The sequence below is a fragment of the Rhinatrema bivittatum genome, chromosome 3, assembly GCF_901001135.1.
Source record: "Rhinatrema bivittatum chromosome 3, aRhiBiv1.1, whole genome shotgun sequence".
Classification (NCBI taxonomy): Eukaryota; Metazoa; Chordata; class Amphibia; order Gymnophiona; family Rhinatrematidae; genus Rhinatrema; species Rhinatrema bivittatum.
Genome location: NC_042617.1, coordinates 271,551,639 through 271,577,550, shown reverse-complemented (window position 1 = coordinate 271,577,550; position 25,912 = coordinate 271,551,639). Strand labels below are relative to the sequence as shown.

The 25,912-nt window shown below is 48.5% G+C and overlaps 1 protein-coding gene across 2 annotated transcripts in view; it reads left to right on the top strand.

The window, feature by feature from the left end:
• CCNT1 (cyclin T1) overlaps window positions 1-20,219 on the top strand; it is a 27,319-nt gene extending 7,100 nt beyond the window's left edge. Inside the window, exon 8 of one of the 2 annotated variants that reach the window (XR_003855518.1) lies at window positions 14,942-15,079. Coding sequence is in view for 1 of the 2 variants with exons in the window: in XM_029594622.1 (XP_029450482.1) it covers window positions 14,942-16,285 (1,344 nt within the window). In the remaining variant the exon portion in view is untranslated. Of the gene's footprint in view, window positions 1-14,941 lie in introns of both variants that reach the window. The other variant, XM_029594622.1, reaches the window with a different exon arrangement.
• Window positions 20,220-25,912: the final 5,693 nt, after the last annotated feature.

Below are 25,912 nucleotides of genomic sequence, written 5' to 3'. Positions count from 1 at the left end.
TGTGAGAGACAGAAACTGGTATGTGAGTGTGACTGGTATGTGTGTGTTAGAGAGAAAGAAAGTGATTATGGGAATGAGAAGCCTGTGCATGTGGCAAGAGCTAGCATAGGAGTAAGAAACCTGGGTGTGTGTGAGACAGAATGGGAGTGAGAAGCCTGTATATGTAAGATAGAACATGGAAGTGGGAAGCCTGTGTGTGTGTATGAGAGAGACTGATCGGGAAGGTGACTGGTGTATGTAAGAGAGAGACTGGTCAGGAGATGATTGGTATGTGAAGGATAGAAACTGATCATGGGGGTGTAACTGTGTGTGTGAGAGACAGAGAGACTGGTCGTGGACACTAAGGAAGAGGACCATGAGTACAGAGCTTCAGCCACTACTGCTTCTGGTGTGTGCTACTGGCCTGCATGGAAGAGAAGTAGGAGAGCCGCTGGAGGGGGTTAGTAAAGGTGGCTTTTTAAGTTTATTTTTCTTGATTGACTGCCATTTTAATTACTGAATATTATGTGATGTGTCTGCTGTTTTGAAATATTTTATTGGTGTTTGGAAAATTTTAAATAATTTTTATGAGTTTTTAATTGTTGGATATTATTCTGTTCATAGTTGCTGTGAAACATTTATTCTGCTTATTGGTAGAGTTATACAATTATTTCTGTGTTGGGATCTATAGTTGCTTGGCTAGTTCTGTTTTTCTAATAGGAGGTGTATTGGTGTTTAGGGCCCGATTTAATATTTGTAGTGTTGCCTTTTCATAGGTAGGGTGGTTACTGTTTGAGTGCATTCCATAATACAAGTGTAACTGTGTGCGGATTAGTTTATGTGCATTACTGCAGATCCTGGGAGTATGTTAGGTCTGTTCTGTGTATGTGACCGAGGTGAGGTATTTTACTGTATCAGTCTTATTTGTTGTATTTTCTCAAGAGGACGTGCATTAGCGATAAACTGCTGTCTTTTCATAAGTAGGGCCTGGTAGTTGGAGTTTGTGTTGCTGTTACTGAGATGACACTAGAATCAGAATATATTTTTTGTAAGGTGAGTTGTACGGGGAATGTCATAATTCTGCTTTACATCCATAATTGTGGTTCCCTATATGCACCCGGATCAGTCCAGACCATGGGTTGAGCCTCCTGTCCAGCAGATGGAGACAAACCAAAACTGAAAGGGTATCCTATATGAGGACAGAGCCTATCCTGTAGCCCTTCTGTATTTCTCTGTTTCCAGCAGATGGAACAGCTCACCCTGTAGTTCCCTGTTTGTCGTCTTTTGTCCCTTTTGGGACTTTTCTGTCTTTGTTTCTAATGATGTTTGGATCAAGCAAGTATTTACGCTTTATTCATTTAAAAAAAAAAAAAAGTTTGTTGTTTGAACTCTGTGGATTCCCTTTACAGGAGACAGTCCCTGTTTCCTTGCTCTTGTGGGGGCCTAGGGGGGCTTTGCCCCTTGTTTTATATAGCCTAGGCTCCCTATTCCCGGTGGTCCTCGGTTGCAGGGGTGGAAATTGGTGGTGCCAGTCACTCCCCCTGTTCAGCCTCTCTCTCTCTCTCCATACTTGTCTCCTTTCACTGGGATGACTTGTCTCTGAAGCTGCCTGCAGGGACATCTTTTCCCCTGTCTTTGTAGTCTCAGCAGGGTTCTGGCTCTCCTTACCTCTCTCAGGTGGATAGTAAACTTTCCCAAGAGTCATCTCCAGCCCTCCCAGGTGTTGGAATTTCTGGGGGCGCGCTTGGATACTCGGGTCGGAAAGGTGTTTCTACCCCGTGCTCGAGCATCCAAGCTCGTCGCCCAGATACGCAACCGTATCTCGTTCCCACTCCGACGGCGTGGGACTACCTCCAGGTCCTGGGGACTATGGCCTCCACCATAGACCTCATCCCCTGGGCTTTTGCGCATATGTGTCTGTTACAGAGAGCCTTGCTATCCCGCTGGCAACAGGTGTCGGAACAGTTTCAAACGGTTCTCCCGCTTTCGGCCTCTACCATCACCGACATACAGTGGTGGCTTTCGCTCCCGCATCTTCTGAAGGGAATGCTTCTTCGGACTCCTCAGTGGATCATAGTCACCACGGATGCCAGTCTCACCGGTTGGGGGGTAGTCTGCCAGGCCTCTCAGGGTTATTGGTCCCCGGTCCAAGCACGCTGGCACATCAACCATCTGGAAGCCCGGGCAGTACGCCTGGCTCTTCGGGAGTTTTTACCCCTGCTCCGAGGCAAGGCAATGAGGGTCCTCTCCGACAACTCCACGGCGGTAGCTTATATCAACCGGCAGGGGGGCACGCGGAGTCGCTTGGTGGCTCTGGAAGCTGGTCGACTCCTTGCCTGGGCGGAACGACATCTGGATTATTAAGCGGCCTCCCACATTGTGGACAAGGAGAATGTGCAGGCTGATTTCCTCAGTCGCCAGCATCTCAATCCAGGAGAGTGGGAGCTCTCGGACGAAGCCATGACATTGATCACCAACAGTTGGGGCCTTCCGCATCTGGACCTCATGGCGACTTTGTCCAACTCCAAGGCCAACAGGTTCTTCAGCCGTTGGAGAGAGCACTGTTCGGAGGGAGTGGATGCCCTCGCTCTACCGTGGCCATTGGATGTCCTCCTTTATGTGTTTCCTCCGTGGCCTCTCATGGGAAAAGTTCTCCAAAGAATAGAACTCCACGAAGGACCGGTCATTCTGGTAGTTCCCGAATGGCCCCGCAAGCTGTGGTTCGCGGATCTGGTCAATCTGGCGTCGGACGGCCCTCTGGCGTCTCAGCCATCTTCCTTGTCTACTGCGGCAGGGTCCCGTATTTTTCGACCAGGCGGATCGCTTTTTTCTAGCGTCCTGGCTTTTGAACGGCGAAGGCTGAGGCGTAAAGGCTACAAGGAAGAGGTGATTACCACCCTTCTGCGGGCGCGTAAGACATCTACTTCATTAGCTTATGTCAGCATTTGAAAAGTGTTTGAGAACGTCTGTGCTGACTTGGGTGTCTCGGCGTGTTCGGCGTCTGTGTCCATGGTCCTTTCCTTCCTTCAAAAGGGTCTGTCCTTCAATTCGTTGTGCGTCCAAGTGTCTGCTCTCGGTTCGCTTCTTGGTCGTGTAGGGGGGCACCCTCTGGTGTCTCATCCAGATGTGGCTCTGTTCTTGAAGGGCGCCAAACACTTGAGGGCCCCCCATCCCACATGTCCATCCTGGAATCTCAATTTAGTTCTCCGGTCTCTCTGTGTGGCTCCGTTCGAACCTCTCCGTCAGGCTACGCTAAAGGACTTGATGCTTAAGACGGTTTTCTTAGTCTCTATTTCTTCCGCGCGTCGGGTTTCGGAGATTCAGGCGCTGTCATGTCTGGAGCCTTTTCTGCGTTTTTCGGATTCGGGAGTCTCTCTCAAAACGGTTCTTTCCTTTTTGCTGAAGGTCGTTTCTTCCTTCCATGTTAATCGGTGGAGCTTCCAGCATTCTGTACGGAGGATGTCGCGGGCCCCGATGGGGGCGATCTTCGCCGGCTTGATGTGAAGCAGGTGTTACTCCGATATCTCCAAGTCACCAATGAGTTTCGACTCTCCAATCACCTTTTTGTCCTTTGGAGTGGTCCAAATAAGGGAAAGCAGGCTTCGCGGACTACTATTGCTCGGTGGCTGAAAGAAGCAATTACCTTGGCCTAAATTTGCTGAGGCCGGCCAGTTCCTGAAGGCTTGAAGGCTCACTCCTTGCGTTCTCGGGCTACTTCCTGGGCGGAGAGTCAGTCGGTCTCTCTGCAAGAAATCTGCAGGGCCGCTACATGGACCTCCCTGCATACATTTGCTCGGCATTATCGTCTAGACCTGTATGCCCCGGTTTTTGGTTCATTTGGGCAGCAGGTGCTTCGAGCGGGACTGTCTCGGTCCCACCCGGTTTAGGGAAGCTTTGGTACATACCACGGTCTGTACGTACAGGGAAAGGAAAATTAGTTCTTACCGGTTAATTTTCGTTCCTGTAGTACCACGGATCAGTCCAGACGCCCTTCCCTGGTTTTCTTCCTTTTCTACCATCTGCTCGAAGCTCTTCCTACAGGTCTCTAGATGAATACCACCTATCATTATCTTAAGGACACCGAAAGCATCTATATGAAGTCCACGGATATGCAAGAGCACTATTTTACAGAGTCCGTTCCTTGTTCATATTTGTTCTTAATTGTTACTAATTTTTACTCTTTTGAGTAGTGTTTACTTGCTTGATCTTGTTACTGGGTTTTTCTTTGTTCTTTTCTGCTTTGACAATGGTAATACTGAAGGGTTGCAGGGTAGGCTCTGTCCTGATATAGGGTACCCTTCTCAGTTTTGGTCTGTCTCCATCTACTGGACAGGAGGCTCAACCCACGGTCTGGACTGATCCAGTGGTACTACATGAACGAAAATTAACAGGTAAGAACTAATTTTCCTTTGCCGTTCAAGGGGGGTTTGTTTGGGGACGACTTTGAGCATCTGATTCAGTCACTTGGGGAGAATAAGCCGCTACGGTTACTGGAGGACAGACCTAAGGCGAAGAGACTTTTTTCAGACCCATTCGCGTCTCTGTACCAACAGGAGATCTCGGCCAATGCAGGCTCCCTCTGCTCCTCAGAGGTCATTTTTCCCTAGGGGGCATACTTGGGGGCAGTCTTTTTGGGGGGGCCTGTAGGCCGTTTCGGGGTGCTGCAGGAAGATCTGCAGCCAGTGGCAAGTCCTCGCAATGAAGCAAGGCCAGCCCACTCCGTCGTTCCTATTATAGGAGGTCGCTTGATGCAGTTTTATGACGAGTGGGCCAACATTACGCAGGATCAGTGGGTTCTCAGTATAATAAGAGACGGCTAAGTGTTAGAATTTGCTCGGTTCGTTCGAGATTTATTTCTAATTTCATCTTGCGGTCCGGGGCACAAGCGAAAGGTGGTACAGGAGACCTTAGGCCGCCTCCAGGAATTGGGGTGGTCATTCCAGTGCCCTCGGAGCTCCGAAAGGGACGCTACTCCATTTATTTTGTGGTTCCAAAGAAGGAGGGCATGTTTCAGCCCATCCTCGATTTGAAGAGAGTGAATACCGCCCTCAAATTCCCCCACTTCCGGATGGAAACCTTGCATCTGGTGATAGCGGTGGTGTGCAAGGCGGAGGTCTGGTTTCTCTGTATCTTGCGGAAGCCTATCTGCACATTCCGATTCACTCAGAGTCCCAGCGTTTTCTTCGTTTCATGATCCTGGGACAACATTTTCAGTTCAGGGCACTTCCTTTCGGTCTGGCCACAGCCCCATGCACTTTCACCAAAGTAATGGTGGTGGTAGCAGCGGCACTTCGGAAGGAAGGTCTCCTGGTGCATCCTTATCTAGACGACTAGCTGATCAGAGCAAAGTCAGCAGGTATGTGTTGACAGTCGATTCGCAGGGTTTGCGATGTTCGCCACTCTCTCGGTTGGGTTGTGAACGAGGCCAAGAGTCATTTGACCCCGACGCAGTCCCTAATCTACCTGGGAGTGAGGTTCGATACCCGGTTAGGCAAAGTGTTTCTGTCGGAAGAAAGCGTGCTATCTCTTCAGAACAGAGTTCGGTTGTTGCAGTTACGAATTTCCAGAGTATGAGATTATTTGCAGGTCTTAGGGTTCATGACTTTAACCTTGGAGTTGGTTCCCTGGGCTTTTCTCCAGATGAGGCCATTGCAGAGGGTGCTTTTGGCACGTTGGAAGCCAAGCTCAGAGGAGTGTTACCTGCCCCTGGAGGGGGAGGCCAGGGAGAGTCTATCTTGGTGGCTTCAGTCGGTCAGTCTTCTCCGCGGAATGGACCTCGAGGTCCCGGATTGTGTGGTGATGACGATCGACACCAGCCTTTCCAGCTGAGGGGCAGTTTGTCAGCGCCATTCTGTCCAGGGCATTTGGTCTACAAAAGAGTCTGCATGGTCTATCAACCGGTTGGAGACCAAGGCAGTGCGGCTTGTGTTGAGGGAGCTCTTGTTGCTAGTGAAAGGTCGCTCGGTCCAGATCCTGTCCGACAATGCGACGGTAGTAGCCTATATCAATTGGCAGGGCGGTACCAGGAGTCAGGCGGAAGATCAGGAGGCTCAGCTCTTGATGCACTGGGCGGAGGTCCATCTAGAGCGGATAGCGGCGTCTCACATAGCTGGCATAAAAAATGTCCAAGCGGATTTTCTCAGTTGCACTCGCCTAGACCCAGGAGAGTGGGAGTTGGTGGAGACCGCGAAGCAGCTCATCCGGAGACATTGGGGGTCTCCTCATATAGATTTGATGGCGACTCGTCAGAATGCCAAAGTGGTACGCTTCTTCAGTGGAAGGAGACAACCCGGGGTCGAAGGAATTGACGTGCTGGTTCTGCCTTGGCCGCAGGGGGTTCTGCTTTACCTGTTCCCTCCTTGGCCTCTGGTGGGCAGGGTGTTGGGTCGCATCGAGAGACATCACAGGGAAATGATTCTGGTCGCGCTGGAGTAGCCTCTGCGTCTGTGGTTTGCAGATCTCATCAACATGGCAGTGGACAGTCCAATTTGTTTGGGACATCTCAAGGGCCTTCTTCGGCAGGGTCCCATATTTTCCGACCAGGTCTATCACTATTGTCTAGCAGCTTGGCTTTTGAAAGGCGGAGGTTAAAGAGTAAAGGTTATCTGGAGTCGGTTGTCACCACTTTGTTGCAGGCCAGGAGGCAATCTACTAATCTGGCTTACGTTAGAGTCTGGCGGGTGTTCGAGGCCTGGTGTATTGCTCATGGGGTTCATGCCCTTCGGTCCTCCCTCCCCATGATTTTGTCTTTTCTGCAGGAAGGTTTTGCTAAGGGTCTATCTCAGAGTTCCCTTAGAGTTCAAGTGGCGGCCTTGGGCTGTCTCCGGGGTAAAGTTGGTGATTCCGCTATTTCAGCTCATCTGGATGTGATAAGGTTTCTCAGAGGAACGAAGAATTTGAGGCCTCCAGTTCGGAAAGTGTTTCCATCCTGGAACCTGAATCTTAGTTTGAGCCTTTGCGGAGGGCGACGCTGAAGGACTTGACTCTCAAAGTGGCTTTTCTGATAGCGATTTGTTCTGCTAGGCAGATTTTGGAATTACAAGCTTTGTCCTGTCGGGATCCATTCCTCCAGATTTCAAACTCAGGGGTCTTGTTGAGGATGGTGCCTTCCTTTTTAACGTAGGTCTTTTCTGCGTTTCATGTGAACCAGACAGTGGAGCTTCCCGCTTTTCCAAGGGGGGGGCGTCTGCTCCCATTGCGAGAGAACTCAAGAGATTAGATGTTCGCTGAGCTCATTTGCGCTATCTTGAAGTGACTAATAATTTCAGGAGATCCGATCATCTTTTTGTCTTGTGGAGCAGTGTGAGCCGAGGTTCTAAAGCTTCCAAGGCTACTATAGCGCGCTGGTTGAAGGAAGCTATTGGTTCCACCTACATTACTGCTGTGCGGCAGGTTCCGGAGGGCTTTACACGCTCATTCTACACGGTCTCAGGCGACCTCCTGGGCGGAAGCGCAATTGGTATCTCCTCAGGAGATTTGCAGAGCTGCAACTTTGAAATCCTTACATACTTTTGCGCGACACTATCGTCTGGATTTGGGAACTTCTGGGTCTCCTTCTTTTGGCGAAAATGTTCTGCGAGCGGGACTCTCCAGGTCCCACCCCATTTAGGGAGCTTTGGTACATCCAAGGCGTCTGGACTGATCTGGGTACATACAGGGAAAGGACAATTGGTTCTTACTTGCTCATTTTTGTTTTTGTAGTACCATGGATCAGTCCAGAACCTGCCCGTTTTTCCTGGAGGTGGAAAGTTGCTTGCTCAGCTGTAATTTTGCCTATGCGTACAGATCCATAGCAGCCTGTTAATAGTTTTTCACGTTGACAAGAAGTTTCAGGTTTTACTTTTTTTCTAATGATCCATTGGATTGAGAGTTGCAATTTTTTGCTTGGGTACAGATCTATACTGAGGAACTGCAGGTGGCACTAGGCTTTATGTAGCAGGGTCAGGCAAGTTTTTTTTTTCTCTGTCTCCACCTGCTGGCAGGGATGTATAGCCCAGGCATCTGGACTGATCTGTGGTACTACAGGAACGAAAATTAGCAGGTAAGAACCAATTTTCCTTTATCAGGGGCTTCTAGAAACAACAACGGAGGACTTTCCTTTAAGAGCTTTAATGGAGAAATGGAATGCTGCCCTAACCATTAATTTTGATGTTGCAGATTAGAATGCCCTCTGGGAGGCAGCCCATGGCATCTTAATTTGTCATAAAAGATCTGATACAATGATCCAGCTCTTGCGTTGCACTTATCGATTTTGCCTATTTTATCACATACATGATTGGGCTTATGATCCTCTCTACTGGAGAGCATGTGGTTTAAGGGGAACCCATCTACAGATGTGGTGGACTTGTCCAATTAATCAAGATTTTTAGGTAAAAGTGTTTGCTGAAATTTATAAGCTCATTGGCTATAAACTTGCTATTCCTCCCAAATTGGCACTCTTGGGACACTGGGATGACCTTTCCATCATAAATAAAAGGAAAAAACTCATTTTTCAGATGTTGTTAGCTGCAAGATTCACAGTGGCTCAATTTTGGAAACAGCCTCCAGGTGTAGATAGCTGGATGTCCCAATTATTTGACATTGTTCGGATTGAAAAATTGACATATTCAATCAAGGGAGTGCTTAAAGCATATGCTGATATGTGAGGGAAATTCTGGAAGAATTATGCATCTCTATAATGTGCTACAAGTAAGGAACACTACCGTATGAGAGTTGATGCCTGACGTTTTTATTATATTCTGTATTGTATTTTTTCATCTACCCATTTGTTTTTATTTATCTATACCATTTGCTATTGGCTTTCATTTTTCTTCATTTAGTGACTAGAAACTAATTGTAGATATTTTATTTTGATGCTTGACTTTTTAAGAAATAAGAGTTAAAAATTATCTGTTGGTGTGACCCCCACCACTTTGTCCACTAAAGTTTAATTGCAGTGTGCTCACCCATGAACAATAGGCACAGTACAGCATCCATTCAGCTCTAAGAGAATACTATATAGCTAAATGCATTGTTCCCTGTACGTACCTGGATCAGTCCAGACTGTGGGTTGAGCCTCCTGTCCAGCAGATGGAGACAGACCAAAACTGAAAGGATATCCTATATCAGGACAGAGCCTACCCTGCAGCCCTTCAGTATTTGTCTGTCTCCAGCAGATGGATCAGCTCACCCTGCAGTCTCCTGATCTTGGCTAGTCAGCCCTTGTTTTCCTGTTCTTTTCTTTCCCTTTCGGATCAAGCAAGCAGTAACTTATTTCTAGTATTGTTTCAATCGTGAAAAAAAAAATGTATATATATATATAGAGATATATATATATATATATATATATATAATCATTTAACTTTGTTTGGGTCGGACTCTGCCTATTTCCTTTTTTACAGGAGACGCTTCCGTCTCCTGGCTCTTGCCGGACTTAGAGGGGGCTTGGCCCCTTGTGCATGGTATAGCTTAAGTCCTAGTTTGCTTCCTCGGTGTGGGGAGTTTGATACTGGTGGTCCAGTCACTCACCCCCCACCCCCACCCCTTCTCTGGCTGCCTTGGGGGCTCAGTGCTCCTCTTTTCCCTCTCAGTCCTGGGAAGGTTTCCACTTTCCTCTCAGTTTGGAAAGAAAAAAAAAAGAGAATTAATAAAAGGAGGAAGTTTTAAGTACATTAAATCCACAAGTCGGCAGCCAGAACCTTTAGTGCAGAGGAGCGTGCAGGGTTCATTCTTCTGCCTCCGCTCCTGCTGGCAGCCAAATGTTTTTCTCCCAGCTGATTTTGCTTGCAGATCGCGGCTCCTCTTCAATGGGGATGCCGCGTCCTCATTCCTGCACTGCTTGTGGTGAGCCCTCGAAGCGCCTGCCAGGTGAGGAGGGTCCCTCCTCGGCAGCGATTCCAAATTTAGCCTGGGGTCACACTTCTCTCTGCATGGCACGGCTGTTCCCGGGTCGGCAAACCGTGGGAACAGCGGACATCTTGGGTATTTCGGCAGCTCCCGATTCGGGGCTGCCAGGAACTGAGGACCCACATTTTTCAGTTTCCCCCCGATTTGAGCCTCGTGCTGCCTCAGGATGAGGTCCCTGACCCCCCCCCCCTCCCCTGCCCCCTCCGGCAAGGCTAGGCCCTGTTTTTCCTCGGAAGTTGTGCTCCGCCTGCACAAATCTTACTTGGCCAGCTTGCAGGAGGAGGAGGGCCCTTCCCCAGGTCCCCTGCCGGCAAAAATTCCACGACAGACTCCGCCGCCCGTTCCCCCGACCCCGGAGCCACAGGGGCCTGTCGGGGTGCGGGTGGTCCCGGGGTTACCTCCCATCCCTGACCCTCCGGCGCCTCTGGTTGATCCGGATCCCACCACGGATTTGGCGGGGGAGCTCCCCCCCCTTGGAGGGGGATGACCCCCGGGTCCTCCGCATGTTTCAGAGGGAGGAATTGGAACCCCTCATTCTCTTTGTCCTCCAGGAGCTGGGAATTGAGGGGGCCCCCTGCGGATACGCTGACGGCTTCGCTGTCCAAGGATATGGACCCGGTCCTGGCGGGACTCAGGGCTCCGGCGAGTGCCTTTCCCTTTCATCCTATGCACAAATTATTACTCCTCCGGGAATGGGAAGCTCCTGAAGCGGGGCTCTATGTCGGGAGGGCTATGGACAAGCTCTACCCCCTCCTGGAGGACTGCTTGGACATGCTGCAAATTCCCACAGTAGATTCTTCTGTGTCTGCGGTCACCAAACACGCCACTATTCCAGTAGTGGGGGCAACGACCCTAAAGGATGTACAAGATCGTAAGCTCGAAGCCCATCTAAAACGCATCTTCGAAGTTCTGGCTCTGGGGTCCGGGCGACTATCTGCAGCAGTCTCATGCAGCGGGCAGGTCTTAGGTGGGTTCAACAACTGCTCGGCACCCAGGACCTCCCGTCTGCAGAGGTGGAGCAGGCTGAACGGTTGGAAGGTGTCTTCGCATATGGGGCAGATGCGCTGTACGACCTCCTCCGCATCCAGGCGAAAGCGATGGTCTCGGCGGTATCCGCCAAAAGGCTCCTCTGGTTGCGCAATTGGTCAGCAGACCCGTCATCCAAGGCACGCTTGGGCACGTTGCCTTTCAAGAGTAAGTTGCTTTTTGGAGAGGACCTTGAGCAGCTTATTAACTCCTTGGGGGAAAACAAGGTTCATAAGCTGCCTGAGGACTGTCCAAAATAATCTAGGTTGTTTACGCCCTCCCGCCCTCGATTCCGGGGTCAATGGAGATATACGCCTCGTGGGCGTGGTGGCTCCTCTAGAGGTTATTCTTCCCAGTCTCAATCTTGGTCCCAGCCCTTTCGTGGGCGCAGGCCCTTCCGCAAGGGGGCCTCTCAGCGCGCCACCCCAGAGCCCGCTTCACAATGAAATTCGGTCGACCCATTCCTCGGGCCCCTATCTGGGTGGTCGTCTCTCCCTGTTCTTCGAGGAGTGGGTCAAAATCACGTCGGACCAGTGGGTTCTCCAGATTGTCCGAGACGGTTACGCTTTAGAATTTGCTCAAGACCTGCCGGACCTCTTCGTTGTCTCTCCTTGCAGCTGTCTCAAGTGGGATGTGGTGAACCAAACACTCTCCAGGTTCCTGAGTCTGGGCGCCATTGTCCCAGTTCCGCAGCAGGAACTCGGCGCGGGCCAGTATTCCATTTACTTCATGGTACCCAAGAAGGACGGTGCCTTTTGTCCGATCTTGGACCTCAAGAGGGTCAACCGGGCCCTCAAGATCCCACATTTTCGCATGGAGACCTTGAGGGCGGTCATCACGGCGGTCCAACCCGGCGAGTTCCTCGCCTCTCGATTTGACAGAGGCCTACTTCCACATTCCGATTTGCCATGATTACCAGAATTATCTTCGCTTCCACATCCTCAACCGGGATTTTCAGTTTCGGGCATTGCCCTTCAGCCTCGCCACTGCACCGCGCACCTTCACCAAGGTCATGGTGGTGGTGGTGACGGCTGCCCTCCGCCGAGGAGGAGTCCTGGTCCACCTCTATCTGGACGACTGGCTCGTGCGGGCCAAGTCGGAGAGTCGCTGCCGACAGGTGGTAGATCGGGTTCTAGCTCTCCTCGCTTCCCTGGGGTGGATAGTCAATTTTCCCAAAAGCAATCTCCAGCCTTCCCAGGTGTTGTAATTTTTGGGGGCCCGCTTCAGTACTCGGATCGGCAAGGTGTCCCTGCCTCGCGCTCGAGCTCTCAAACTTATCGATCAGGTGCGGAACCTTCTCTCGCTCCCTCTCCCGACAGCGTTGGGACTACCTCCAAGTTCTGGGCTCAATGGCCTCCACCATCAACCTAGTCCCCTGGGCATTTGCACATATGCATCCGTTAGAGAGCTTTGCTATCCTGTTGGCAGCCGGTGTCGGAGCAGTTTCACATGGTTCTCCCGCTTTCGGCCTCTACCATTGCCGCCTTGCAGTGGTGGCTTTTGCTTCCTCATTTTCTCCGGAGAATGCCTCTTCAGACTCCACAGTGGATGGTAGTGACCACGGATGCCAGTCTCTCCGGCTGGGGAGCAGTCTGCCAGTCCCAGACCACGCATGGGATTTGGTCTCCGGTTCAGTCTCGTTGGCACATCAATTGGCTACAGGAGTTTCTACCCTTAATCCGCAGCAAGGTGATAAGGGTCCTATCCGACAACTCTACCACGGTTGCTTATATCAACCGCCAGGGGGGGCACTCGCAGTCACCTGGTGGCTCTAGAAGCCAGCCGTCTTTCCCTGGGCCGAGCGTCATCTGGATTGCCTGGCGGCCTCCCATACAGCAGGCAAGGAGAATGTACAAGCTGATTTCCTCAGTCGCCAGTCTCTCGATCCGGGAGAGTGGGAACTCTCGGACGAAGCCATGGATCTGATCATTGACAGGTGGGGTCCCCCTCACCTGGACCTCATGGCAACCTTGTGCAATGCCAAGGCCAACAGGTTCTTCAGCCGCTGAAGAGAACACTGTTTGGAGGTTGTGGATGCTCTAGCTCTCCCCTGGCCCGCAGACGTCCTTCTCTACATGTTCCCTCCGTGGCCTCTGGTGAGAAAAGTTCTCCAAAGAATAGAACTCCACCAAGGGGCCAGTGGTTCTGGTAGCACCCGAATGGCCTCGCAGACCATGGTTCGCGGATCTCGTCAACCTGGCAACGGACGGGCCTCTTCTGCTCAGCCATCTTCCTCGTCTGTTTTGGCAGGGGCCCGTATTTTTCGACCAGGCCAATCGCTTTTGTCTAGTGGCCTGGATTTTGAATGGAGACGTCTGAGGTGTAAGGGCTATAAGGAGGAAGTTATCTCCACTCTTCAGCGGGCTCGCAAGCAGTCTACTTCGCTGGCTTATGTACGCATTTGGGAAGTGTTTGAGACTGTATGTGTGGAATCGGGTGTTTCGGCGCGCTCCGCTCCAATTTCATTGGTACTCTCCTTCCTCCAGAAGGGTCTCTCCAAAGGTCTCTCCTTCAGTTCATTGCATGTGCAAGTGTCTGCTCTCAGAGTCGTTCTCGATGGAGTCGATGGTCATCCCTTGGCGGCTCACCCGGACGTGATTCGGTTCTTGAAAGATGTCAAGCACCTGCGGCCGCCCATTCGCTCCACTTGTCCATTGTGGAGTCTTAATCTCGTCCTTCGGGCTCTCTGTACGGCTCCGATCAAGCCCCCCCCGTCAGGCTACGGTAAAGGATCTCACGCTCAGGGCGGTTTTTCTCATCTCTATCTGTTCCGCTCAGTGAGTTCCAGAGATCCAAGCGTTGTCCTGTCGGGAATCCTGTCTGCGGTTTTCCGATTCTAGAGTCTCTCTCAAAACGGTGCCTTCTTTCTTGTCGAAGGTCGTTTCTGCCTTCCATGTCAACCGGTCGGTGGAGCTTCCAGCGTTCTCTCCAGAGGAGATTGCAGGTACTGCTGGGAAAGACCTTCATCGGCTTGATGTTAAACGCGTTTTACTCCGATACCTCCAGATTACCAACGACTTTCGGGTCTCAGATCATCTTTGTCCTCTGGAGTAGTCCAAATCGAGGCAAACCGGCCTCTAAGGTTACCATTGCTCGGTGGTTGAAGGAGGCAATTTTCTCGGCCTATCTTTGTCAAGGTCGGGCGGTTCCTGAGGGCCTAAAGGCTCATTTGCTGCGTTCTCAAGCTACTTCCTGGGCGGAGAATCAATCTGTTTCTCCACAAGAAATCTGCAGGGCCGCTACATGGACATCCCTGCATACTTTTGCTCGACACTACCGTCTGGATGTGCAAGCCACCAGTCTTTGGTTCTTTTGGAAGGCAAGTGCTTCGAGCGGGACTGTCTCTGTCCCATCCGGTTTAGGGAAGCTTTGGTACATCCCACGGTCCAGACTGATCCGGGTACGTACAGGGAAAGGAAAATGAGTTCTTACCTGTTAATTTTCGTTCCTGTAGTACCACGGATCAGTCCAGACGCCCTTCCCTGTTTATTCTGTCACGTTGTCCACTCGAAGCTTCTTTTATTGCAGATTTTCGGAAGTCAGTACTGTATTCTTCTCTTCAGAACACCAGAAGCATTGGTTTTTGTGACCACGTATATGCAAGAGCGTTTCTTTCTACAGAGTTCCTTAAAAAGTTGTTGAGTTGCTCAGTTGAGTTTTATAGTTACGTGCTTGATCCTGTTCTTGGTGTCTTTTTCTGCTTTGAGAATGGTAATACTGAAGGGCTGCAGGGTAGGCTCTGTCCTGATATAGGATATCCTTTCAGTTTTGGTGTGTTTCCATCTGCTGGACAGGAGGCTCAACCCACGGTCTGGACTGATCCGTGGTACTACAGGAACGAAAATTAACAGGTAAGAACTAATTTTCCTTTGCCTTTTGGCTGTATTTTGTGTTTAAAATCACTGAGAGGAATTATAATTGATTGGTGGTTAACTGGGCTTGAGGGAGAGTGAAAGTTCCTCTCCCCTCCTCAAACCTTGGTTAAAGCTCCCTTGCTTGCATAGGAATTGGTCCATGCTGACACTGACTCTGCTTCATCTCTTTGTTCCAGGCATGTCAGGCAGCCAGGAAGCCTAAGGTGGAGGCAGCTGAAGACAATGACAATGAAGAGTGCCTTTCGGAGGAGACCATCTTCAACATGATCTCCCGCAGCGCCTCCGACAGCACCCTCACAGGCTTAATGAACTTGTCAGCCTCTTCTGAAGCAGAGCAAGACCCTGGGAGTACATCTAGCACAGCTGAACCATGGATACTGAAGTTGGACTCTGTGCCAGGGCACAGGACTGCTAACAGCACTGCAGATCATCCCCTACTGCAGGATAGCACTGCTGGACATGCAGCACAAAAACATAGCACAAAGAGCCTTTCGTCGTCGAAAGTGTCGCTGAAGGAGTACCGAGCAAAGCATGCAGAGGAGTTAGCAGCCCAGAAGCGCCAGCTGGAAAACATGGAAGCCAGTGTTAAAGAGCAGTATGCCTACGCTGCTCAGAACCTGCTGGTGCAGCAGAAGAGGGACAGAGAGCAGGAAGTCCAGCAGCAGGAGGCCAGTCCCTCACCCGTCCTGAAAATCCCAATTGCGGGGTCAGAGAACCCTGAGCGGCCGCCTCCAGACAAATCAGCACTCAAGCTTAAGATTCCAGTGGCAGTGGCAGGGGGCGAGAAGCCTCCACCCTTGAAACCTGATGAAATCAAAGTGCGTATCAAAATGCCACCATCTGTCCGCCACGGCTCCTCGGATGAAACTAGTGGAAAGAGTAAAGAGAAGCACAGGAGTGGTTCATTAAATCACCATCACCACCACCACCACCACAACCATTCACATAAACATTCACACAGCCAGCCAGCAGGGACCAGCAAAAGGCCTAGTGACTCCAAGTACAGCAGCCTGCAGAGCTCCTTGGTCCATAAGAGCTATGGGTCGTCCAGCCAGTCCCGGAAGAGACCCCTTCCCGAGGAACCATCAACCCATGATCTCCTACCAAAAGTCAGCAAATCATCCAAGTTGGCCAATATGACATTCCCCTTCCCCAGCCTTTCTGCTGCATCAGTGCAGCTCCCTGTACACATCCCTGACTCCACTGACCTCTCTTACTTACAGTCCAGTCACAGAGCAAAGAGTAGCCACACAAAATCGGACAAGAACTCTGGTGGGGCCAATGGGCACAATGCAAGCCAAGCGGTGGAGTATCAGGATACAGTGAACATGCTGCATTCCCTCCTCAGTGCACAGGGCATGCAGCCCACACAACCTCCTTCTTTCCCGTTTGTACATAACTATGGAGAGTTCCGGGGTGGGAAACCACCAGTAACTTCCAGAACTGGCACCACAGACAAGCTACGTGCACCCCCGCTGCCTTCAGAACCCCCTCCGCCTCTCCCACCCCTTCCTAAATAAACAAGTGTACTACTGAACTAGCCTGGCTGGGAAATCCTGTCCTCCAGTGAGAACTGAATTACTTTTATCTTCACTGCCTCAGAAAACTTTTTAGGATTATTTTTATTGGTGTTGGTGAAATGAGATTGCATCAAAGCTGAGAAAGACAGCCCCACTTAACTCTTCTTCCTACCTGCTGTCCTTACCCCAACCATCCTTCTATTTTACTTCATATCCATCATAGCTCCTCTCTTCTGCCTTCCTTCTTCATTCTATTTATCCTCTCCTCATCCCCATCTGTTCTTCCCTCATCATCGTATGCTTCCTTGCCCCATCCTCAAGCCTTCCTTTTTCCATCTGGCCCCTTGTCCAGCCCTCCATTTCTTTCCATCTCACATCCTTTCCAACCCTCCCTCTACCTTGTTCCCTTTTTATCAACACGCTATTCTTCCTTTATTGCCATTCTCTCCTCCTTCCTTTTCCTCATCTCTCATCCTCTTGCGATGATGGATTGGGTCAGGTGCAGCACTTGATCCTTTTTGTATTCATGAGATAGGTTTTAATATATCTTAAGAGAAAATATTTAAAATGTTACACAGAAAAATCCCAAAATTTATAATTAAAAAAAAAAAAGGAAGACTTTTTTGATATTAGTGTTGTGATGATTCTGTCTTCTTTTGTGGCGAGGCTACTTTTTGAAGCAGCCCCTCAGACTGAGATCCTGGCCTAGCAGGCTTCACAATATGCAGGTGGGCACGGCTTTCCACCTGAACTGCAGAGGATCAAGTTGTCCCAAGTGCAGAAAACTTGTAAAAGCATAGTAGCTCTTGTGTTGCTGAGCTTTGAGAAGCTCTGATGGATGCTGCCATTCCTGCTTCTCTAGGGACAGTGGAGAAGATGTTGTTCAGCTATGGAGGTTCTTGTTACCCATTGTCTATCTTTATAATTTGTTTTGGATTTTGTATGTTCCTAGGAAGACTTTGATGTGCAATTCAAAAAAAAAAAAATAATTGAGAATGTAAATTTTTGTGATGCTGAGGTCATGGTCTGGTCTACCTAATTTGTAACTCTATTCTTGTGGTTTCTTGGTATTCATCAGGTAGTGATGTGGCCTCATTCTCTGCAAATGGGCAGTGAATTAAATAGTTTTTTGGGTGGAGGAGGGGTGAAAGAGAGAATTTTCCCCAACTACAAGCAGAGCTTCTTTTTGCCTTATCCTGATGCTGCTAGCCAGGCAGCTGAAAGGGGTTGAGCACTAAGGCTGTTCAGTCTCCCTTCCTCTGAAGCCCTATTACTATTATGTGAAAACCCCTGGGGAGTGATGTGGTACATGCTGTAAATCAAGGTTGCCTCAGACCAGGGCAAGGGGCAGAAAGAAACAGGAGGAGCTACCTTTTTAGCAGACTTTTTTTTAAAGATAAGTAATTTATCATTTTGCAAATTCTTTTTGTGTAGTTCCTAGCCACTGTGACCTTTGCAGCCCTTGTGTTCATTGTATGTTGGGGGTGAGAGAATGAGCTCAGCGGAAGGGGGGGGGGGGGTGTCACATTTATTCCATGTGTGGAAAAAAAAATCATGGCAACATTTCTCCATAAAGATCTTTCTAAATTACTTGAACTGTTTCACCTGAATTTTTACACAAAAAATGTTCTTCCCTTCCATGTCTCTGTTGTGAATGCATGGACCAAGCAGACCTTTTTCTTTCTCTTCTACTCTGCTGACATCTTTCTCTCTGGTTACTAGAACAGAAACTTGTTCCTGTGACACTTGGGCTTTAGAAAATATTTACTTCAGAGCTGATTTTTCTATCCTTTGTGGAATAATTAATTTTTCCTTTCCCGTCGTTTTCTTGATTTTTCTTTTTCTTACACTGATGACTGAGGTCAGACTGCATGAGAGGAGAGAGCAAATAAAAAAGAAATAGAATAGCAGCAACAAAACTTGAAACCAAATGCAAAAAACTTCTTGAAAATGTATGAAGATGCAGTATACAATATTGACTATGCAACCTTCGGCAAAGGGGCATGCCGCCTTTTAGTGTATGAAAAAGAAAGTTTTAATATAATCAGTGGCTCTAAGATTTTACTATCTTGTGTTTTGCTGAAGATGCATATGGGATATAATGATGTCTCCTGGGGAGGAAAGAAATGAACCCTTTTTGTTATAAAGAAGTCAGCACAGGAGTAGAAGCTGATCTTGATCTAGCTATGTTCTGCGATAGGAGTGTGATGGACTCAGCAGGGCACCTTCTTCCTCTAGGGCTTTTCATTTTAATGCTGTCTTGCAATATTTTTGTATTTAAAGCCTTGTGAATATGGAATTTTCTGAATTATAGGATATTTAAGATTTGCTAAGAAGTAGTCCCAGAGGTTGAGGCACTGAGCAGCTGTTGCAGGGATGGGGGGTGGTGGTGGGTGGGGGGAATGGGCTGCTGGTGTTAGCCAGGTGTGACATCCCCTGCCCTTGTCCCAGGACTGAATTTCACTGTAGCATCTTGGGGGAGAGAGGAAATGGCCTCACTTCCTTCTGCACATGTATGCACTTCCTTGCCAGGGCTAGGGATTGCATCTCACTGGACTACACACCTGTAATGGAACAGTACAAAAGGTGTAAATTTAAGTGGCTTTTGTTTACAGCTCACTGAATGAAATCAGATCCAAATGGAAATTTATATTATATATTGCTATTTTTATTATTTACATCAGACCAAAGAACAAATGAATTTCTCAAATCTCAAGAGTGTCTCAGGAATTTTCTTGTAGTTGATAGATCTCTTGTGCTTGGTCATGTCAGCTCAAAATTAAGGGTATTAACTAAACCCACAAAAACACCAGTCAAAGATTCAAAACTATTTTTGGGAACAATAATATTTAAGAATGCATTTTCTTCGCTACACGTTGCTCATAATTTACCGTGCCTTTCACAAAATCAAAACTACCAAGTCTACCAGCAGTCATAAGACCTAGCTTACGTTACAGCCAAACCACTGGGCTGTTAAAAAGAAAAAAAGATCCCTCAATCATCTTGCCTAGTCATGCTAGTTGACAGAAATATCTTTTATCATTGACCTCTTCCTAAAACTAATAGAAAACCCCAAAAATCAAAATTGACACACAAAACAAGTTTACTCTTAACAAAAGCATATTGCTCAAATATTCGATAAGTGGCATTAGAATGCCCTGAAAAATAAGTCACATTTCATGCAACACATTCTACTTTTCCTGTGAAACAATAGAGCATTGAGCAGATGATCTTGAAACAGAGCCTGTTGCTCAAAACAGTCACGTCGGAATGATTCTATTTATTGAATTTTTGAGCAAAATGGTGCCTGTTTTTAAAGGTGAAAGTTTTTTATGTGTCGTTTTTTCTATTTTGGGGTGTGTTTGTAAGTTTCAAGCAGAGACCAATGCTAAAAAATATTTTTGTGAACTAGCATTGCTGGGCAACATGATTAATGAGACAAATTGCAGCCAAACTGCTGGATTGTTAAAAGTAAGTTGGCTGTTTTGATCTTAGTAAAGGTAGAGAGATTAAGGAGCAAGGTGGTGTTATGAAAATAACATTTGAATACTATTGTTCCAACCCAGTTTAGTGTTTTGAGGCTTTGGCTTGGTCCTATCAACCAGGTAGTGACCTCAGCCTGATCTCAGTGCTTGGTTCTTCTTTCCAGGAAGAATCACTCTATGTGATCCTGGTGCTGGGTTCTGGTTCTTGGGAAGGCTCCTTCCCCTCTGTTCTGCAGCTGCAGTGTCTCTTGGTTGCAGTGTCTGCCTGGTACATGATAGACATGTGAATGAATGATGGAATAAAAATTGTAGCAAGGGCTCTATGTACTGCAGCAGTAAAGTTGTATATTAATTTTATATTCTGCATATTGGATGTTTGATATCTTGCTACTGATATGTTTCTATCTGTATTTATCCATCCCATCAAATAAATGTTAAGTGACTCCTTAGATGTGCTATGTGCTTTTCTTTACTAGGAGTGGATGAATCATTTCCAGTTGCAGTGCACATTGTTCCTGTGACAGCAGCATCTATATCATTTTCTAATTGGTGGCTGCTGGAGGAGAACAGAGAAATGTTCAGTTGTCTGTTTAAAATCATGTACTAACATAGATATATGCTCTTAGATTCTGTTTTAGCAGTAGGGTTTTTGGCCCAGTGGATTCTTCCTGCTGTGGTGCCATGAGCCTTCATTAGCCTCTGCCCAGGGGTTGTTTTCCCCATATTTTTTTTTTTTATTTAAAAGTTTTATTGATATCAGATCTCTCTTTTCAGCCAGAAGAAGACTTCAATAATCAAATGACTTCAGGTTAACAGGTTTCATTATAACTTGTGAAAGTGTTCTAAATATGTTTTAGCAACTTATTCCCTCACATCTCCCAATGCATTCTCATAAAATAAGGTAGATGAAAAAGAATACAAAATCAATTATACAAATAAATATGTACACATTAGGAGGCCAATATTGAAAGGCATTTAGCTGAATAACATTTAAGTTACCTGCCTAAATGCTAAGTTTTGAATATCCATGGTACTTACCCAGCTAAAAATTAGCCATATAAGAGGCAATTGGGACAAGGTTGATTCAGCCAAATAATTTATCTGGCTAACTCCAATATTTGGCAGAGAGCAGGCCTAAAATTATTTGGTCTTCTGTGGCTGGATACCTTTAACCTTAACTGACTATATTGAAAAGAATATAGCCAACTAAGGGCTGGATTTTCTATCTTCACGCACCTCTCTGTATCCCGCGGTAACGGGGGGCGGGCCTGCAAAAGCCGGCAGAGATCGCACCACCGCGGTGTTATCGCTGCCGGATTTCACACCCAATAGTGCCACCATGAAAGGTGGTGCTCCTGGGTGCACTACTGGTGGCGATAACGTGGCTTACCTTATCGCCGCCAGCGAAATTTCCGCAGCATGCACCCCGACTCCTCCTCCTCTTCCGGTGCAGACGCTGCCCCGACTCCACCCCTATTTAGCTATCGCACGCGAAAAGGGACTTTTCGCGTGCGATACGCTTATAAAATGACCCCCCCTAAGTGGCACTACAGAGTAAAAATAAACAAAAAAAGGAACATTGTGGGTCTAATGGTTCAATCACTGCCTGCCCTTCTCCCAAGCTGTCCATCATAGCCTTGCCAGGCCTCCTCCATCCAAACCCCTCTGCCATGAATTAAAGTCCAAAAGTTGAAGGGGGTCCTTAACCCACCTGCTCCCCAGTTCACTGTTGCCAAAATTAGCCCTCCCCTGTCTCCCTTCCTCCCTCCCCCCACCCTAACCATCCATCCTCCCAGTACCTTGTAAATCTAAATCTTCAGCTGGAATCATGGTATGCTGCTACCACAACCCCAGCCTGGCATTTTCAGCATTGCTACGTGAGCAACACTGTGGAAGCAAAGCTACCAGCGATGGTGTAAATGGCAACACTGATAGTGAATGCTTTCAGTGTTGCTCATAGATCAACGCTCTAAGCAACCGGGTTGGGGTCATGGTAGCAGCCTACTGCAATCCCAGTTGAAGATTTAAACTTGCAAAAGGGGGGGGGGGGGCATGGAGGGAAGTAGGCAGGTGAGGACTAATTTTTTAAATATAAAGATGAACTAGGAGAGGAGGAGCTCGGTCCCAGATCTTTTCTAGCTTTCAACTTTTTTTTATTTTTTATTATTTATATGATGTGAAACATACAGCAAGAACATGGACCATCAATATCTTAGCTATATACAAGAAGAAAATGGGAAAATAATTGCAATATAGCCAGTCTCTGCTATATGCAGCACACTGTTTTAACCAATTACCAAAACATAAATAAAGCTGTAGCATTAACACGACACAAGACTTCCATTCACACACACACCCATACATAACACACAACTACATTAACAAATAGAAGAATCAGGATTGGGACCACCTTTGGACTTTAATTCATAACAGAAGGGTTTGAAGAGTGGGGCAGGCCTGACAGGACATGACATCTTGGGTGGGTAGGGCGCATTGTTTGGACAGCTAGACCCGCAATGTATTTTTTTTTTTTTTTTTTTTACTGCAATACCACTTAATTGGCTATTTCTTCATCATCCTGCCAAACCAGACTTGAGGGATTTGTCCCTTCTACCAGCTGATGAAGGCAGGTAATGAAAACTTTGCATGGACATCCCTCTTCCCTATATAATCTGGTACAGCAGAGGAAGTCATCAGTTACTCCTGGGGGAATTCTGCGGAAAAACATTAAACATTTCCTAGCGTGAAGATAAGTAGACTCAGGACCAGTGGATTATGCTCCCCTACCAGCAGATGGAGATGGAGCAAGCTGACTTCACAGTATATTTACTCCTGCAGTGACACCAGCCTGCCAGTATTCTCTGTCTTCAGCAGATGTTGGATGTGCATCTCCCTATGGGGATTGCTTCAGAATTTGGAAGGAGAATTTAAGATGGAAAAAGAAAAAGCCCGCTTTCCTGCAGTGATACCATATAGTTCCTTCCCAGTTGAAAATTCTTGAGGTGATTTCTATGGTCCTTCAGATGTGTGCCTTGGTCCGGTAGCTGGGTTTCTCAGTGTGGATTTAGCTGATTGTACAGCTGATGATGAGGCAGATCCTGATTCCCTGGAAAACTGAGAAATTCCTCCCAGAAGGAACTGGATAGGATCATGTTGCGGTTCTTTTATATAGATGAACTGCTGGCCCTGGTTTCCCAGACCTTGAAGTTGCTGGGTTTTCCTGATGCAGATTCCATGTCTGAACCAAGGAAGAATCCCATTTTGGTTTTCTTGCATAAAGCCTATTGTTTTTTCTCTGTTATAGACTCCATTCAGTAATTGATTGTTCTTGAATGGGGAGCCCCAGACGAAGTTTCAAAGGGGGTCGGATATTGGAAGGCCTGTACCCCCTGGATCCAGTGGCGAGGGAGCTTTTAAGTTTTCCCAAAGTGTGGATGCGCTGGTCTATGCCGTCTCTAAGTGGATGACTATCCCCATGGAGGGAGGAGTGGCCCTGAAGGATGTGCATGATAGCGGATTGAGGCTATCCTTAAGCAAGCCTTTTAAGTTGTTGGATTCATGGACCCTTGGGCCGGCGAGGACAGTTGGTGGCTCACTGAGGAGTTACCCAGTGGGTGTCTAAGCCGGGAGGTGGCACAGACAGGAGAGCAAGAGATCACTACTGGAGACCCGAGGTCCCCCCAGGAGGAGCCCGTGAGGACCCGTGCCGCTTGGACTTACGAGTGGTCTCCTGCAAGGCGGCATCCAAAGAATGGAGACGAAGAGCTGGAGCCAGGAGGCCAACTGGAACTTCACCACTGGAAGCCCGCGGTCCCCCCAAGAGGAGCTCGTGAGGACCCGAGCCGCTTGGACTTAGGCGAGGCCTCCTGGACGAAGCTGAAGTTGGAAGCCAAAGGACGAAGCTGGATCAGAAGTCTGTGGACAGAAGCCGGAGTCAAAAGCCAGGAGTCTGAAGCCGAAGTCAGAAGCCGAATGATCCGAAGCAGCAACTAGCAACTCTTACCAGAGTGAACCTCGTTGCAAGGCAAAGGCCAGGCCTATCTGCAGGGTTTAAATACCCCTGCAGTGTCTGACGTCATCTTGGAGCTGTCTTGCCTGTTCCCAGTCTGGCCCCTTTAAATCTGGGGAACGGGCCAATGTACCTCGGAGCCAAGCGCATAGATGGAACCCGCAGGCGAAGGTGTTTGGTACTTAACCATACCTTGTCCCTGGGAAGAAATGCTGGGGCCGGACGTTGCAGACGGTCCGCGTACGTCTTCGCCGTAACTGTGGTGCATTACAGTTTCTCCCGAGTAGAGCTCCAGAGGCTGCGTAGTTGCTGAGCTGTGAGCTGCACGGCAGGTGAAGGGACCACCAATGGTAAAGGCAAGGGAGGTCGGAGGTGTCTCCCATATGCCACCTGGAAGGGTGGTCTACCAGTGGCCGAATGCCTATGGTGATTGTAGGAGAATTCTGCCCAGGGGAGTAGAGCCACCCAATCTCCCACGAAGGCTCGGAGGAAGGCTTTCAGAATCCGGTTCGTGCGCTCCGCTAGACCATTACCTTGGGGATGAAAGGCGGTCGTGAAGTCCAACTGGACCCCAAATTTTCTGCAAAGTGCCCTCCAATATTTCGCCGTGAATTGTGAGCCCCGGTCGAAGGCAATGTGGAGGGGAGGTCTGTGTAGATGGAAGATGTGCAGGGCGAACAGACTAGCGAGTTCAGGTGCCGTTTGGCAACTTAGAGAGAGGGACGAAGTAGGCCATCTTAGAAAACCTATCGATCGTGACCCATATCACAGTTTTCCCTTCAGACCGTGGCAAGTCTACGATGAAGTCGGTCGACAAATGGGTCCAAGGCTCGGTGGGGATAGGCAATGGTTGAAAGAGCTCCAGGGCCAACCAGACAGCGTCTTCTGTCGAACACAGGTCGGACAGGAGCTAATGTATAGATGAACATCTCTCCTGACCTGAGGCCAACAGTAATATTCGGTCAGCAGGTCCAAGGTTCGAGCAACCCTGAATGTCCTGCGGTCAAGGAGTCATGAGCCCATGACAACACCTTCTTGTGCAGGCGAGCGGGTACGACTGTCTTACCCATAGGAACCACCTCTGATGCTGCAAGGAGGACCTTGACTGGATCGAGGATATATCGAGGTGCTTCCGGGTTATCTTCAGTTTCAGCTGTCCGTGAGAGGTCATCTGCCCTAATATTCTTGGAGGCTGGCCTGTATCGGAGAAGGAAATTAAATCTGCTAAAGAAGAGTGACCATCGCGCTTGTCGAGAATTCAGGGTTGGGCCCGGCACAAGGATTCCAGGTTTTTATGATCCGTATAAACGATCACGGGGTATCGGGCCCCCTCCAGCCATTGCCGCCACTCCTCTAGCGCAAGCTTGATAGCCAGAAGCTCCTTATCACCAATGCCGTAGTTTTTCTCCACCGGATAGAATTTTCGAGGGTGAAAGGAACAGGGTAGGAGTTTGCCTTTAGTGGATAACTGGCTCAGGACAGCCCCTACTGCAAGGTCCGATGCATCCACTTCCACGATGAACTGGCACTGCGGATCCGGGTGGTGGAGACAGACATCAAGAAGAAAGGCATCCTTCAGATTCTGGAAGGTACTTATTGCCGTCTGGGACCAATTCTTCGCATTGGCACCCTTCCTGGTAAAGGCTGTGAGCAGGGCCACCATTCGAGAGTAGTGGAGTATGAACTGGCGATAGAAATTGGCGAAGCCCAGGAAGCGTTGTAGAGCTTTAACCCCTACCGGTTGTGGCCAATCTCGAATGGCCACCACCTTATCAGGGTCCATATGGAAGCCTGTGGATGAGACTATATAGCCAAGGAACGGTAAGGATTCCTGCTCAAACTGGCACTTCCCTAGCTTGGTGAAGAGGCGATTATCGTGGAGCTTCTGTAGCACTCGCTGCACTTGTATGCGGTATGTGGGTAAAATCCTTTGAATAGATCAAGACGTCATCAAGGTACACTATGACCGAGGCGTGCAGAATATCCTTTAAAATCTCATTCATAAGGTTCTGGAAGACCGCAGGGGCGTTGCACAAGCCAAAGGGCATGACAAAATATTCGTAGTGCCCGTCTCCGGTATTGAACATGGTCTTCCATTCGTCGCGAGGTCATATCTGTACCAATTATACGCAC